Below are 13145 nucleotides of genomic sequence, written 5' to 3' on the forward strand. Positions count from 1 at the left end.
AGTGTTCATTTCAAATTTACGCACATTTATTGATTGATTCTCTCTGTACGTATCAAATATTTCTTTGAAGAAAAATAGTAGTAAGATCCCACATCGACCAATGGAGAGGGGGTGATGTGCCTTATATGTGCACACCCGCATCCATCTAGCATGAGGCATTTTGGGAGCTCACTGGCTTCGGAGTCGAGGGAACTCCAAAGTTAAGCAAGTTGGAGGCTAGAGCAATCCCAGGATGGGTGACCCACTGGGAAGTTGCTCGTGAGCTCCAAGAAACAAAACCGTGAGGGCAAAGATGGGGCCCAAAGCGGACAATATCGTGTTACGGCGGAGCCGGTCCCAGATGTGACAATTTGGTATCAAAGCCACTCTGCCGTGTGGTGCGAGTGTGCCGACGAGGACGTCGGGCCCTTAAGGGGGGTGGATTGTAAGATCCCACATCGACCAACGGAGATGGGGTGATGTGCCTTATATGTGCACACCCGCATCCATCTAGCACGAGGCCTTTTGAAGCTCATCGCTTCGGAGTCGAGGAAACCCGGTTAAGCGAAGTTGGAGGCTAGAGCAATCCCAATATGGGTGACCCACTGGAAGTTGCTCGTGAGCTCCCGTAAACCAAACCGTGATGGCAGAGAGGGGGCCCAAAGCGGACAATTTCGTGCTACGGCGGAGCTGGTCCTGGATGTGACAATTGTAAGATTCCACATCGACCAACGGAGAGGGGGTGATGTGCCTTATATGTGCACACCCGCATCCATCTAGCACGTGGCCTTTTGGGAGCTCAGCTCGAGTCGAGGGAACTCCGGTTAAGCGAGTTGGAGGCTAGAGCAATCCCTGTGATGGGTGACCCACTGGGAAGTTGCTCGTGAGCTCCCGTAAACAAAACCGTGAGGGCGAGAGGGGGCCCAAAGCGACAATATCAGACGGCGGAGCCGGTCCCGGATGTGACAATTTGGTATCGAGCCACTGCGGTGGTGCGAGTGTGACGACGAGGACGCCGGGCCCTTGAGGGGTGGATTGTAAGATCCCACATCGACCAACGGAGAGGGGGTGATGTGCCTTATATGTGCACACCCGCATCCATCTAGTACGAGGCCTTTGGGAGTTTCACGCCGAGTCGAGGAACCCGGTTAAGCAAGTTGAGGCTAGAGCAATCTCGTGGATGGGTGACCCACGCGGTTGCTCGTGAGCTCCGTAAACAAAACCGTGAGGGCAGAGGGGGCCCAAAGCGGACAATATCGCTACGATGGAGCCGGTCCCGAGATGTGACAATGCTAGATACTAATTGATTATAGGACCATGTATTTTTGAACTCTTGTGCTTGACCAATGAAAACTCTACTCGGTTGTATATACTTTTCCAACCTTGTGAGTTGGAATTTTGATACAAAACTAGTATTTTCCAAGACTAGCTGGCCACGACTAGTATCAAATAGTATACTAGATACTGCTTGCCTCTTTCACTATAAGGAGATATTCTTCCTTTTTGCGAATTATAGTTTGACACATATGCAAAAGTAATTAATCAAAATTATACAAAAAGATAAATTTATGCACACATATCACACTGCTATTAGCAAGAATATAGGAGCTTCTACTTACATGGTAAGGAGGGAAATATTTTCCTTGTATACTACTATGTAATTTGACAGCTTTGAATTGGTCCAATTCTACTGGCCCCACTAGTGCTGGAAAATTTGTGCAAAAGATGTTATTCAAGTGTTAAGGAATGGCTTTACTCAAAAAACAACAAAAAAAGTATATGTCATTGACTCGGAATGGGTCAACTATATTTGTCCCTTGTTGGAGAATACCATTGTTGGAGAATACCATATATGGATAGAAAGATGGAGTAATATCTGTTACATTGCTTTCAATATGGATTCCTAGTTCTCACAATCTGAACCACAAAATTTTCAGATTTTTCTTCCTGTCTCATTCAAAAAAAAAAAAAAAAAAAATATCAGGGGCTTAAAATTATATTGAAATTGAAAGCAAAAGTTAAATCACCACTTCAAATAAAGGAAGCAACACTGTCAGCAACCAGTCTTTCATCATTTATGCTTTGATTCAGTGTGAATTTAAACTTAAACGATATCTCATACATCTGCTTGGTAATCTATAAGTGTTGAGAATTGTTTGACACTAGCCCCACATGATAGTGTTCATTTCAAATTTACGCACGTTTATAGATTGATTCTCTCTGTACGTATCAAATATTTCTTTGAAGAAAAATAGTATGCTAGATACTAATTGATTATAGGACCATGTATTTCTGAACTCTTTAGGTAAGCAGCAGCATATGCCATCCAATTCCAACTTATGAAAAGTCGGAAAACTATAGTGCTTGACCAATGAAAACTATACTCGGTTGTATATACTTTTCCAACCTTGTGAGTTGGAATTATGATACAAAACTAGTATTTTCCATGACTAGCTGGCCACGACTAGTATCAAAAGCTATCAGCTTGTGTTTGCATTGGACGTTGCTTTCTGGAATTTCCTAATCACTGGAATTTCTTATGTCTTGCAGTCCACAGCCCCTCTCACTAATTAAAGAGAAGTAACGGTATCATGATAGTGATAGTTTTCCTCCTTAGACAGCATTTTATTTAACTAATATAAATTAATATTCTCGGGCGAGGTAGCGCTAATTAATTAACATATGAAGAAGCATTATATATATGCAAGACGATACTGATCAGGTGTTAAACCAAACAATAGAGAAGCAGAAATTAAGTTGGTCTCTTGTGTATATGGAGTTTCAAGAGAAGAAGCAAATCATCCTGTGCCTGTCCTTTGTGACCTTGTTTGGCCTCCTAGGTCTCTTGTGTGCTGAAATTGATGGCAGTCCCAATATTGTTGTGGAAGAGGTTCATGTTGGTGTGATTCTTGATATGGGGTCAAGGGAAGGAAAGATTATCCTCAGCTGCATTTCAACATCCCTGTCTGATTTCTACCATCTGCATAATAACTACAGCACAAGAGTAATTCTGCACACCAGAGATTCCCAAGGAAAAGCTCTGCATGCTCTATCAGCTGGTAAGCCACATATTAATATTTTAGTCTTTCTACTATAAAATTAATTTTCTTTCTAGACTTTGTTATAATGATTATAATAATAAAAAAATTTAAGAAACTACTGTTGATGCTCAAAATGGTTAGGTCAAGATTGAGTCCAACTTAGTGATGAGGTGTGATGGATGATGAATGAAGGTGAGGACCTTAAGCATGTGTATAAAGACTTGGGCAAGCGATAAATGTAAAGAAGACAAGATATACGTGGTTCACCTTTAATGAATGGGCTACGTCCACGGAGAAGTATGTTCTCATTATAATAGTGTATGATTACATTTGTACATGGGGTTGGACCCGAATATAAAGATAACAAGTGAGATGCCCAAGTCAGGGATCTAGAAGAGAGTCCCCGGCCCTAGGGTCTAGCTCTAAGACCCGGATCCTCTTCTAAGTGGAGAGAGGAAGTCCCCTTTTCACATGGATACTATTCCCTATTTATAGGGAGGTGAAAGTGAGAGGTTTGTGTAGATTTCCGATGTGGGACTTTGCACAAGTCACTGTGGTGGTGACACGTGTCTGCCTTGGTGCTAGTTGTTTTGAGGCTGGATATGCTCGGTTGATTATGGTGTAAACAGTAGTCCCCCAAGTTCGCGGTCAAGAAGTAACTTCTGGGTTGGGAACTTGTTAGGTTTTTGTGTAATCGTGACCGAGTATTCCGGGTTCAGTGGGAGCCGTAGGGCAGTCCCTAGTCTCCCAAGTTGGCAAGCTAGAAGTTGCGTTAACACTTGAAAGATATAATAAAAGCTGTGTGAGCCTTGGACTTGTTGGTAGCTAGGTACCTGGACTTTTGGCAAGGAGGTCGGACTGAGCTCTGTGGGGCTGAGCTTCGGTAGAGGCCGTGGCCTTGAAGTTTTGGCAAGGGAGGGCCTTGGGGAGCAAAATTTTGAAGAGCAAGGAGCTGGGCCTTTGGAGTATACTCAGGTTCTTGGCAAAGATCTGGGATAAAAGGGCTGGGCCTTAATAGAGATTTCGGCAAAATTCCCCTTGGAGCTAGGCTTCGGCAAGGGACCCAAGTGGTTTGGTCTTAAACGATTTTGCAAGGGCTGGGCCCTGGGCTGAAATGAGAAAGGTGGCAAAACATAAGATATTCTTGCCTGCTCGGGCAAGGGCAAATTAGAGTGGGGTTTCAACGTGATTTTTTGATGTAGCCGGGCCCTCCTTTTGAGGCATACCTGGCTGTTTTGTGGTGGGCCTTTCGCCAAGGTCCGAAAAGAAGAGGTCGCGCTGGATTTCAAAACTCGAGGTGGGCTTAGTGTGTAGCTTGGTGGCTTAGTATTTTGGCAGCCTTTTTGCCGTGGTTTTTTCGCGTGCCTAGGCGTTGGATCGAGAGTTGTGAGGAAGAGTTCTCTTGGAGCCGGGTCCGTGGGTTGATCTAGGGGTTGCCGCTTGAAGGTCCGGTTCGGGCCTAAGCCGGATGAGTTTCCGCTTTTGATCGAGCCTTGCCGAACGGCAAGGCCTACTAGAATCAGATTTCGTGAGATCCAAGAGGAGGTCGAGAGAAGTTTGAGAGGTGGTAGGCACGGCTTCGGTAAAGTGAAGATTTTGATCGAAGAAGGGAGAGCCAGCAACGTCGGTGGCATATTGCGCTGTCGCTCAATTTTCTGCATAACCCTGGCCGTTGGGAGCTGGGTCATGGGTTGGCTTCCGACTTGGTGAAGGCTTGGCCTGAGGGTAGGCACGCAACCGCGTAAGGTATGCCTTTGGGTTTCTTCCTTTTTGTTTTTGTTTTTGTTTTTACTCTCAAATTGTTTCGCCATTCCTTGCCGAGGGTAGAAAAGAAATTTTCTTTGTTGTGAAGCCTTATGTTCTCGGCAGTGGCTACTTGGAGCCGAGCGGGCCTTGAAGTTGGGCCGTGAGGTCCTGAGCTAGACCATCCTGAGTGGGTCTGAGCCGCCAAGGTTGATAGCCGTGAGTTTTGGTGAGAGGCTTGGACCACTGGGCAGATTTGATAAATGGGTACCTGGGCTATTAGCAAGTCGGGTGCCTTGATAAATTTTTACGGCCCGGATCGACCGTGAGTCGGGCCATTCGGCAAGCATTTGAGGCTAGGCCTTTAGAGCCGCTGCCAAGATGAAGTTTCATGGAGCCGGCAATCGTGAGGTGGGCCATTCGTAGGTCGGGCCTCGTGGAATCCTTCGCAAGCTTGAGTTGGGGTCGTGACCTTTGTGGGCTTCTCAAATTTGTAGTGGCCTTGCCGCTCGGCAAGGGTACCTAGAGTAAATTTTGAAGTTTCGGGAAGTGCCGTGGTCTTCGGGCTTACCAAGGCAGTGACTGGGTCTTGTGTCATTTTCACAATCAAGAGTCTCCATGTTCAAAGAAGCTTTGAGCCGGGATTTGAGCCGAGATACTAGCTTCGTGAGCCGAGCCGGCAAGGAAACCGTTGAGCCGGGTCTTCGGTGGTTTAGTTGAGCATAGCCGGGCCTCGAGGTTTGGCTAGAAGTGCGTAAGTGGCCGAGTCACAAAGCTAGGCCATTGGGGCTGAGTCCTTGTGTTGTTGTAGCTAGGACCTTGTACCTTCGGTAAGGAGGCCAAGGCTGGGATAGAAGGGCTAGGGCTTGGTCTTTTTAGAGAGGGGGGTATATAAATAAGTTTGACTATCTCTTGCCGTTCGGCAAGAGATAGCTGGGACATTTGTAGGGCACCAAAGAAGAGGAGGGGGCTAGGCAAGAGAGAGCTGGGACTTTCGAGTTCCTTAGCCACAGGGACCAGCGGTTTCAACGTGAAGGTGGAGCTGGGCTCCGAGACACCGCCAGGAGGAAGGATTCCGGGCGGCGGGTGCCGCTTGGCAAGGGACCCAAGGAGGGCTGATCTGTCTTTGGCAAGGAGTGGTGAGTGCATGGTTTCGAGACGATCCGAGCCGGGTCCGTAGTGTCGTCTATCCCGTGAGCCGGGTCCTTGTCGGATTCGCTGGAGCTTGAGCATAGGTGAGTGTGGAACCGAGGATGGGTGGCCTCGCTTTGAGTTCAGATGGACCTTGCCTGCTCGGCAAGGCCGCTTTGAAAAATTTTGGTGCACATCCACGACAGGCCGTGGTTTTGTGAATTTGTGGGGTGAGCACTTGGATTGAGCCGAGTGTCTAGACTCAGATTTGGAGTCGGGTTCGGGCAAATTTTCGTTTTGGCAAGGAGGGGTCGAAAGCTTGCAAGGTGGAAGCTAGGTGAGCTGGTCTTGGGGTTTTTCGTGTATACAGAGCTAGGCTCACGCTAGGGCCTTTGGTAAGAGGAAATTTGGAACTGGAACTAGCCTGCCACAAATGTTGGTTTGTGAGCACACCTTAGCAGTATTGGGTTTTGGCTTGATTTTGGAGCCGGTTCTTGTGCTAAAGTGGAGCTGGGTGTGCTGAGCAAATTGAGATTTGGTTTGTGTACTTGGGGTGGACCTTGTGGTGTGAGCTGGGCCAACGAGTTATAGTTAGGTTGTAAGGGGCTATGAAGAGCTGGGGTGTCCTGAGGGCAGCCATAAAGACTTGGGCTTCCAAGTAATAATGTCGGGTCCGTGGTGAGAAGTAGCTGGGTACTCTGTGAAGGTAAGCAACCGTGAAGCCTCCTCCTTTCTTTAGGCATTCTTGCCGCTGGCAAGGGCATGATTCTCTGTGGGCTAGGTCCCGAGGGCCGATCATGGATTGGGAGCTCGAATTTCATCAAAGAGACTAGGCTCTGGAGGTGGGTGCCCTGATCGCTTTGTTTTGTTTTTGTTTCGCCCGGCCTGTGTGTTTGGATTCGTGACCAAGGAGTGGGGTCCTCTTGCAGCTTGGGTGGCTAGAGCAAATTCAGCAGGTGGGTACTTGGCAAGGTGGTGACCTGGGCCTTGGTCTTGGTGAGCTTAGCTGTGCCGGTGAGCCGAGAATTGGAGCCGGGTAGGCAGGCTTGACACCTTGAGAATTTCATGAGTCCCCATTTGGATTTTTCATGGTCCTTGTCGTTCGGCAAGTGACCTAGGGCCTTTGTGATTATCTTTGTTTGTTGTTTATTCGGCAGTTGCATGGAGCTAGGCCGTTAGGCAAAAGTGCTTGATTGCTTCGGGGTTTGGTAAGGCTCTTGAATCGCAGATTTGACCAGTGAGAATGAGTCGGAGAAGTAAGTGCACGGGCTGGGGTCTTGATCATTTTGGAGTCGGGTCCGCAATTTTGGGATTTGGAGGAGGAGATTGAGCTAGGTTCGCAGGGTCCGCAACCGTGAGTCCGAATAGCTGGGATCTTGAAGTCAAGGAGAGAAAGTCGGGCCCCTTGCGTGAGCCGCGACCTGAGCACTTTGTTGTTGGCCAGGAGCCGGGCCGAGAGAGATCCTTCGGCAAGCTTGCTGGAGTTGGTATTGCTGTGAGTTTCTCGAATTCTTCCACGACCCTTGCCGCCTCGGCAAGTTGTGTTGGTGTGTGGCTGGCTTCCTTGTAGCCGGCATCAAGGAGAGGCCGGGTCGATACCCAGTGAGTGGTGTTGCGTCTTGGTTTAGCTTGAGCTCAGAGGTAGGCACTTGAGCCGGGTGCCCGCCGCTTGAGCTAGACCTTCGGCAAGGTCTGGGCCATCCGTAGCTGGGTCCTTGGCGAGCCGCTCGAACAAATTTGGGGCTGGGACATCCGTAAATGGGTCCTTGTGAGTTTTAAGAGAAAAAGAGCTTTTGTTGGTCAAGGTTGGGCTTTGGAATTTAGGCAGCAAGGCTCTAGTGGGCTTTGGCAAGGAGAACCACATGAACCTCCCTAAAAATGAATGCTCCTTTGCAAAAGTCCCAACGTTTTTTTTTTTGCAAGGAGTGAGTGGGATCATTTGGGTAGGTGGGCCTTGCAAGGTCTTTGTTTTGGGCAAGGACCCGGTATGTGGCGTGGTTTGGCTCTCCCCTTTTTTTTTTTGAGAATTGTGAGCCTCTCAAAACTTTAGACGCCCTTGCCGTTCGGCAAGGAGGCCAAGACTTCGGCATGGTGCTTTGGGAAAAAGGGTGGGCCTGTTCTACATTTTTTTTTGAAAATAGGGGCTGGGAGCTAAGGCCTTTGGTTTGGCCTAGGCAAAGGGCCTGGCGAAATTGAATGGTGAAGTTGCTGGGCCTTGGATGCCAAAAGCACAAGAATTGCACGTTGCAAGGAAATGGGCCTAGGCACGAGGGTGCCAAAGGCATAAGAATTGCATGTAGCAAAATGATGGGCCTAGGCACGAGGGTGCTGAAGGCAACACAAAGCTTGCGTGTCGCAGAGCGATGTAGCTAGGCACGATGGTCTTGAATGTGACACAAGGCTTGCGTGTTGCAAGGTAATATGGCTGGGCACGATGGTGCTGGGGGCAACATAAAGCTTGCGTGTCGCAGAGCGATGTGGCTAGGCACGGGGGGTGCCGAAGGCAACACAAAGCTTGCGTGTCGCAAGGCAATGTGGCGAGCACGAAGGTGCTGAAGGTAACACAAAGCTTGCACGTCACAGCGATGTGGCTAGGCACGATGGTGCCGAAGGCGACACAAGATGTGGCTAGGCACGATGGTGCCGGAGGCGACACAAAGCTTGCGTGTCGCAAGGCACTGTGGTTGAGCACGAAGGTGCTGAAGGTAACACAAAGCTTGCACGTCGCAGAGCGATGTGGCTAGGCACGATGGTGCCGAAGGCGACACAAGATGTGGCTAGGCACGATGGTGCCGGAGGTGACACAAAGCTTGCGTGTCGCAAGGCAATATGGTTGAGCACGAAGGTGCTGAAGGCAACACAAAGCTTGCGTGTCGCAAGGCAATGTGGCTAGGCACGATGGGTGCCTGAAGGCATCTTTCACGCCGGTTGATAGCTGGGTGCCGAAGGCATCGCTCAAGCTATATGATGAAGATTGTATGGGTGCCGAAGGGCACTGAGGAAGGAGAGAACGACATAAGCCTTTTGTATCGGTTCCCACAGACGGCGCCAAACTGTTGATGCTCAAAATGGTTAGGTCAAGATTGAGTCCAACTTAGTGATGAGGTGTGATGGATGATGAATGAAGGTGAGGACCTTAAGCATGTGTATAAAGACTTGGGCAAGCGATAAATGTAAAGAAGACAAGATATACGTGGTTCACCCTTAATGAATGGGCTACGTCCACGGAGAAGTATGTTCTCATTATAATAGTGTATGATTACATTTGTACATGGGGTTGGACCCGAATATAAAGATAACAAGTGAGATGCCCAAGTCAGGGATCTAGAAGAGAGTCCCCGGCCCTAGGGTCTAGCTCTAAGACCCGGATCCTCTTCTAAGTGGAGAGAGGAAGTCCCCTTTTCACATGGATACTATTCCCTATTTATAGGGAGGTGAAAGTGAGAGGTTTGTGTAGATTTCCGATGTGGGACTTTGCACAAGTCACTGTGGTGGTGACACGTGTCTGCCTTGGTGCTAGTTGTTTTGAGGCTGGATATGCTCGGTTGATTATGGTGTAAACAACTACCATTATATAATTTTATCTTAAACTCTAGTTGCGATCTTCAACCAAATGCAGCTCTAAATCTTTTGGATAAGATCAAAGTGGAAGCAATAATTGGTGCACAAACAAGAATGGAAGCAAACCTATTGGCAGAGTTAGGAGAAGAAGCTAAAGTCCCTGTATTGTCACTTTCTGGACTTCGTACTAGTCCTTTCGGTGCTCCTGGCGAATATCCCTTCTTTGTTGAGATTACACAAGATGAAACTTCTCAAGTTACGGCAATCAGTGGCCTTATTGAAATGTTCAAATGGAGGGATGTCATCCTTCTATATGAGAACACAGATTATGGGAGAGACATCATTCCATTTTTTATCAACTCCATTGAAGAAGCAAATGTGACTATTGTATATAAAAGTTGCATTGCTGCCTCCTCAGCAGATGAACAGATCATTGAAGAGCTCCGCAACCTCACAAAGTTGAAGACGACGGTATTTGTGGTGCATGTATCACATTTTCTTGTTCCTCGCCTTTTCTTGAATGCAAAAAAGTTAGGCCTACTGAGTGAAGGGTATGCTTGGATCATGACATCAACTAGCACGAATTTCTTGCATTCTTCCATGGACCCATCTGTAATTGAGTCAACTCAAGGAGTGCTCGGTTTGAAGTCTTATACTCCAGCATCAACCCGCCTCCACAATCTTACTTCAAGATTGAGGAGGATATTTTACATGCAGGATCCTAACATAGAAGTAAGTGCGGTAACCCCAGATGGAATTTGGGCATATGATGCAACTTGGGCTCTAGCTGAAGCAGTTGAGAGGACCTCGACTTCTACAGGATTGAACCTAGTGAATTTAAACAATATTACATTCTCCAAACATGGACTTCTGCTTCTTCAAGAGATATTGCAAACAAGGTTTAAGGGTTTAAGCGGTGAAGAAATTCAATATCCAAATGGGAAGCTAGTTTCAACTGCAATTGAGATTGTGAATGTTATAGGAAAAGGGGAAAGAAGGGTTGGATTGTGGCCATGTGAAGAAAAACACACAAGAGATTCCTACCCACTTAATAACAGAAGAAATTTACTTTCTACCAACGATCTCGAAACAATCATATGGCCTGGAGGATCATCAACCATCCCAAGAGGTTCAAAGATGCAATTGAGTAATAGTTCCAAAATAAAACTAAGAGTTGGAGTTCCAGTGAGAATAGGGTTCAACGAACTTGTGCATATGAAACATGATAATCAAACCAATCGAACATATTTCACTGGCTTCTGCATCGAAGTATTCGAGACTGCAATTAGAGCATTGCCGTATGAAGTAAATTATACCTTCATTCCATTTCCGGTTGGCATTAATGAAAGTTACAATGATCTTGTTTACCAAGTTTTTCTCCAGGTATGCTTAATTTGAAATTAAAAATTTATATCAGGTGGAATATGAATATTATGTTGGATAAATACATCTGTAATTGTATGCTAGTAACTTGTAATGCAAAAATAGATTTGCATCTCATTATATTACATTTTGATTATTTAATCTTTCTAATTTTTAATTTTCCGTTTTCCTGCCACACACTTTTGCATAATGGGGAATGTATTTTGACTAGACATTCGATGCTGTTGTTGGGGATACCACGATCACATCGGAGAGATCTCAGAATGTGTGTTTTACAATACCATATACTGACTTAGGTGTGGGGATGCTAGTATCAAATGAAAATAAAGGCATGTGGTTTTTCTTGAAACCTCTTTCGGCAGATCTTTGGATCACAAGTGCGGTTTTCTTTATCTTGACCGGTTTCGTTGTGTGGGTAATTGAGCGTCCTGTCAACCCAGAAGTCCAAGGCGCACCTTCGCAGCAAATCGGAACCACATTATGCTTTGCCTTCTCAACCCTTGTGTATGCTCATAGTAAGTGCACGATATCTCACTACTTCTTTCAATTATTCAAGTTTACTGCTAATTAATTTTCAGTCTCTATGAAACAACCCTTGTGTTTTCTGATTAATTAACACAGATATGAGAAAGAGTAGCATTATGAATTATATTTTTCTGGCTGAATTCTCTTAATTCAAAATGATTCCTTGTTCACTTTTAGTCACTCAAATTCTCTTAATTCAGATGAAAGAACGAACTCAAATTACGAATATAGTTGACCATCAGTCTTGAATTAGTTTAGAGTTGATTTGCTAAGATCACCTGGAAATGAAATTTTGTCTTTTTGATGCAGGGGAGAAGTTGTTAAACAATTTAGCAAAGTTTGTAGTGATCGTATGGGGTTTTGCTGTGCTTATATTCACTTCCAGTTACACAGCAACTCTGACATCAATTATGACAGTTAACCAAATACAATTAAACTCAAGAGGAAATATAGGTTACCATTCATTAATCAGTCGGCAAGGGGTAGCGAACATAAAATTCAAACGTTCTTATAAGACGGTTGAAGAATATGCTCTCGCTTTATCAAGAGGAAGTAAGCATGGTGGTGTCTCTGCTATCGTTGACGAGGTTCCGTACATTAAGATCTTCCTTGGACACTATCCTACTGGCTACTCCATGATTAAACCCGAATCTACCACCAATGGTTTTGGCTTTGTGAGTAACCTCCCTTAAATTTAGGTTATACATTAATCATATGTTGTATTTCCGCTAAAACTAGCAAGATTAAGCATGATATTTTGGCCGCATAACATCTTAACATTTATAGTTTCCAATTTGATCCTTGTATTTCTGATTCTGACAATTAAGTGCACATATGTCAAATGTGGCTATAGATGGAAAATTGACGTGAAAAGAGGTTTATGATTATGTCCATCCATTTAATTACACATATGCATTGCAAATCAAAACTATATGGAGAAAAGCAGAAAATCAGGAAGTAAGCATGATATGTCAATGCAGGTTTTCCCTAAAGGTTCGAATTTGGTCCATGATGTGTCAATGCAAATTCAACGAATGAGAGAAAAGGGAAAGCTTATAGAGATGGAGAAGGTCTGGTTTCATAAGGGAACAATTCCCATGTTTGACAACACAACGAGTGATCCCAATACTCTAAACTTCCATACCTTTCGTGGTTTATTTCTCATTACTGGGGTTTCTTCAGCTTTTGCTCTTTTCATATTCATAATAATCCCACTCAAAGAAAAATGGTATGCCGTGAAGAAATTCAGATTTAGATATCGGGTTCGAGAAAAGCTGCAGCATGTAAGGAAGTTCTTCTCTCACAAAGTTTCCAATGAAAACGAAGAAAACCAGTAGACAGTGCATGAAGCTAAGTATTAAGGTATGTAGAACTAGATATTGCTCCCCATTATAGTTGCTGTGGTTGTACGGGAGCTGTGTGAAATCGTTATTTTGCAATGCTAAGGTTGTGTTTATTAGTATATATTGTACAAACAGATAAAGTCACTTATAAGCAATATACTTGCTTCTCGTTTGCTACGTATAGGAGTGACATGCAGTTTTTTCTTTAATCTCTTGTTTTCCGAAAGTAAAATCTATATTATTAACATAATAATCAAAAGCAATAAGGGAAAGATTTAGGGACATTTTAGAAAAAGCAAAAGGAGAGATAAAAATTTTAAAAGAAGCAAAAATGGACAAAAATGCCCTTATTTATTTTTAGATTTCCTAAGGAATCCAATATATTTGCATGTCTTTGATTTGAAAGTTGAATTTTTATTTTTTGAAAAAGCTTTGGCTT

The 13145-nt window shown here is 45.0% G+C and overlaps 1 protein-coding gene across 1 annotated transcript; it reads left to right on the forward strand.

Annotated features, from left to right (window-relative positions):
• The first annotated feature begins 9518 nt into the window (after positions 1–9518).
• Positions 9519–12883, forward strand: LOC148917087 (glutamate receptor 1.2-like). The gene is made up of 4 exons (XM_089051518.1): positions 9519–10838; positions 11050–11353; positions 11673–12037; positions 12344–12883. The coding sequence occupies exons 1-4, from the start codon at positions 9570–9572 to the stop codon at positions 12698–12700; spliced, it is 2295 nt and encodes a 764-aa protein (XP_088907644.1). The 5' UTR covers positions 9519–9569; the 3' UTR covers positions 12701–12883.
• The last annotated feature ends 262 nt before the right edge of the window (positions 12884–13145 follow it).

The sequence above is a fragment of the Prunus mume genome, linkage group LG5 (assembly GCF_029339155.1).
Source record: "Prunus mume cultivar Tortuosa linkage group LG5, ASM2933915v1, whole genome shotgun sequence".
NCBI lineage: Eukaryota > Viridiplantae > Streptophyta > Magnoliopsida > Rosales > Rosaceae > Prunus > Prunus mume.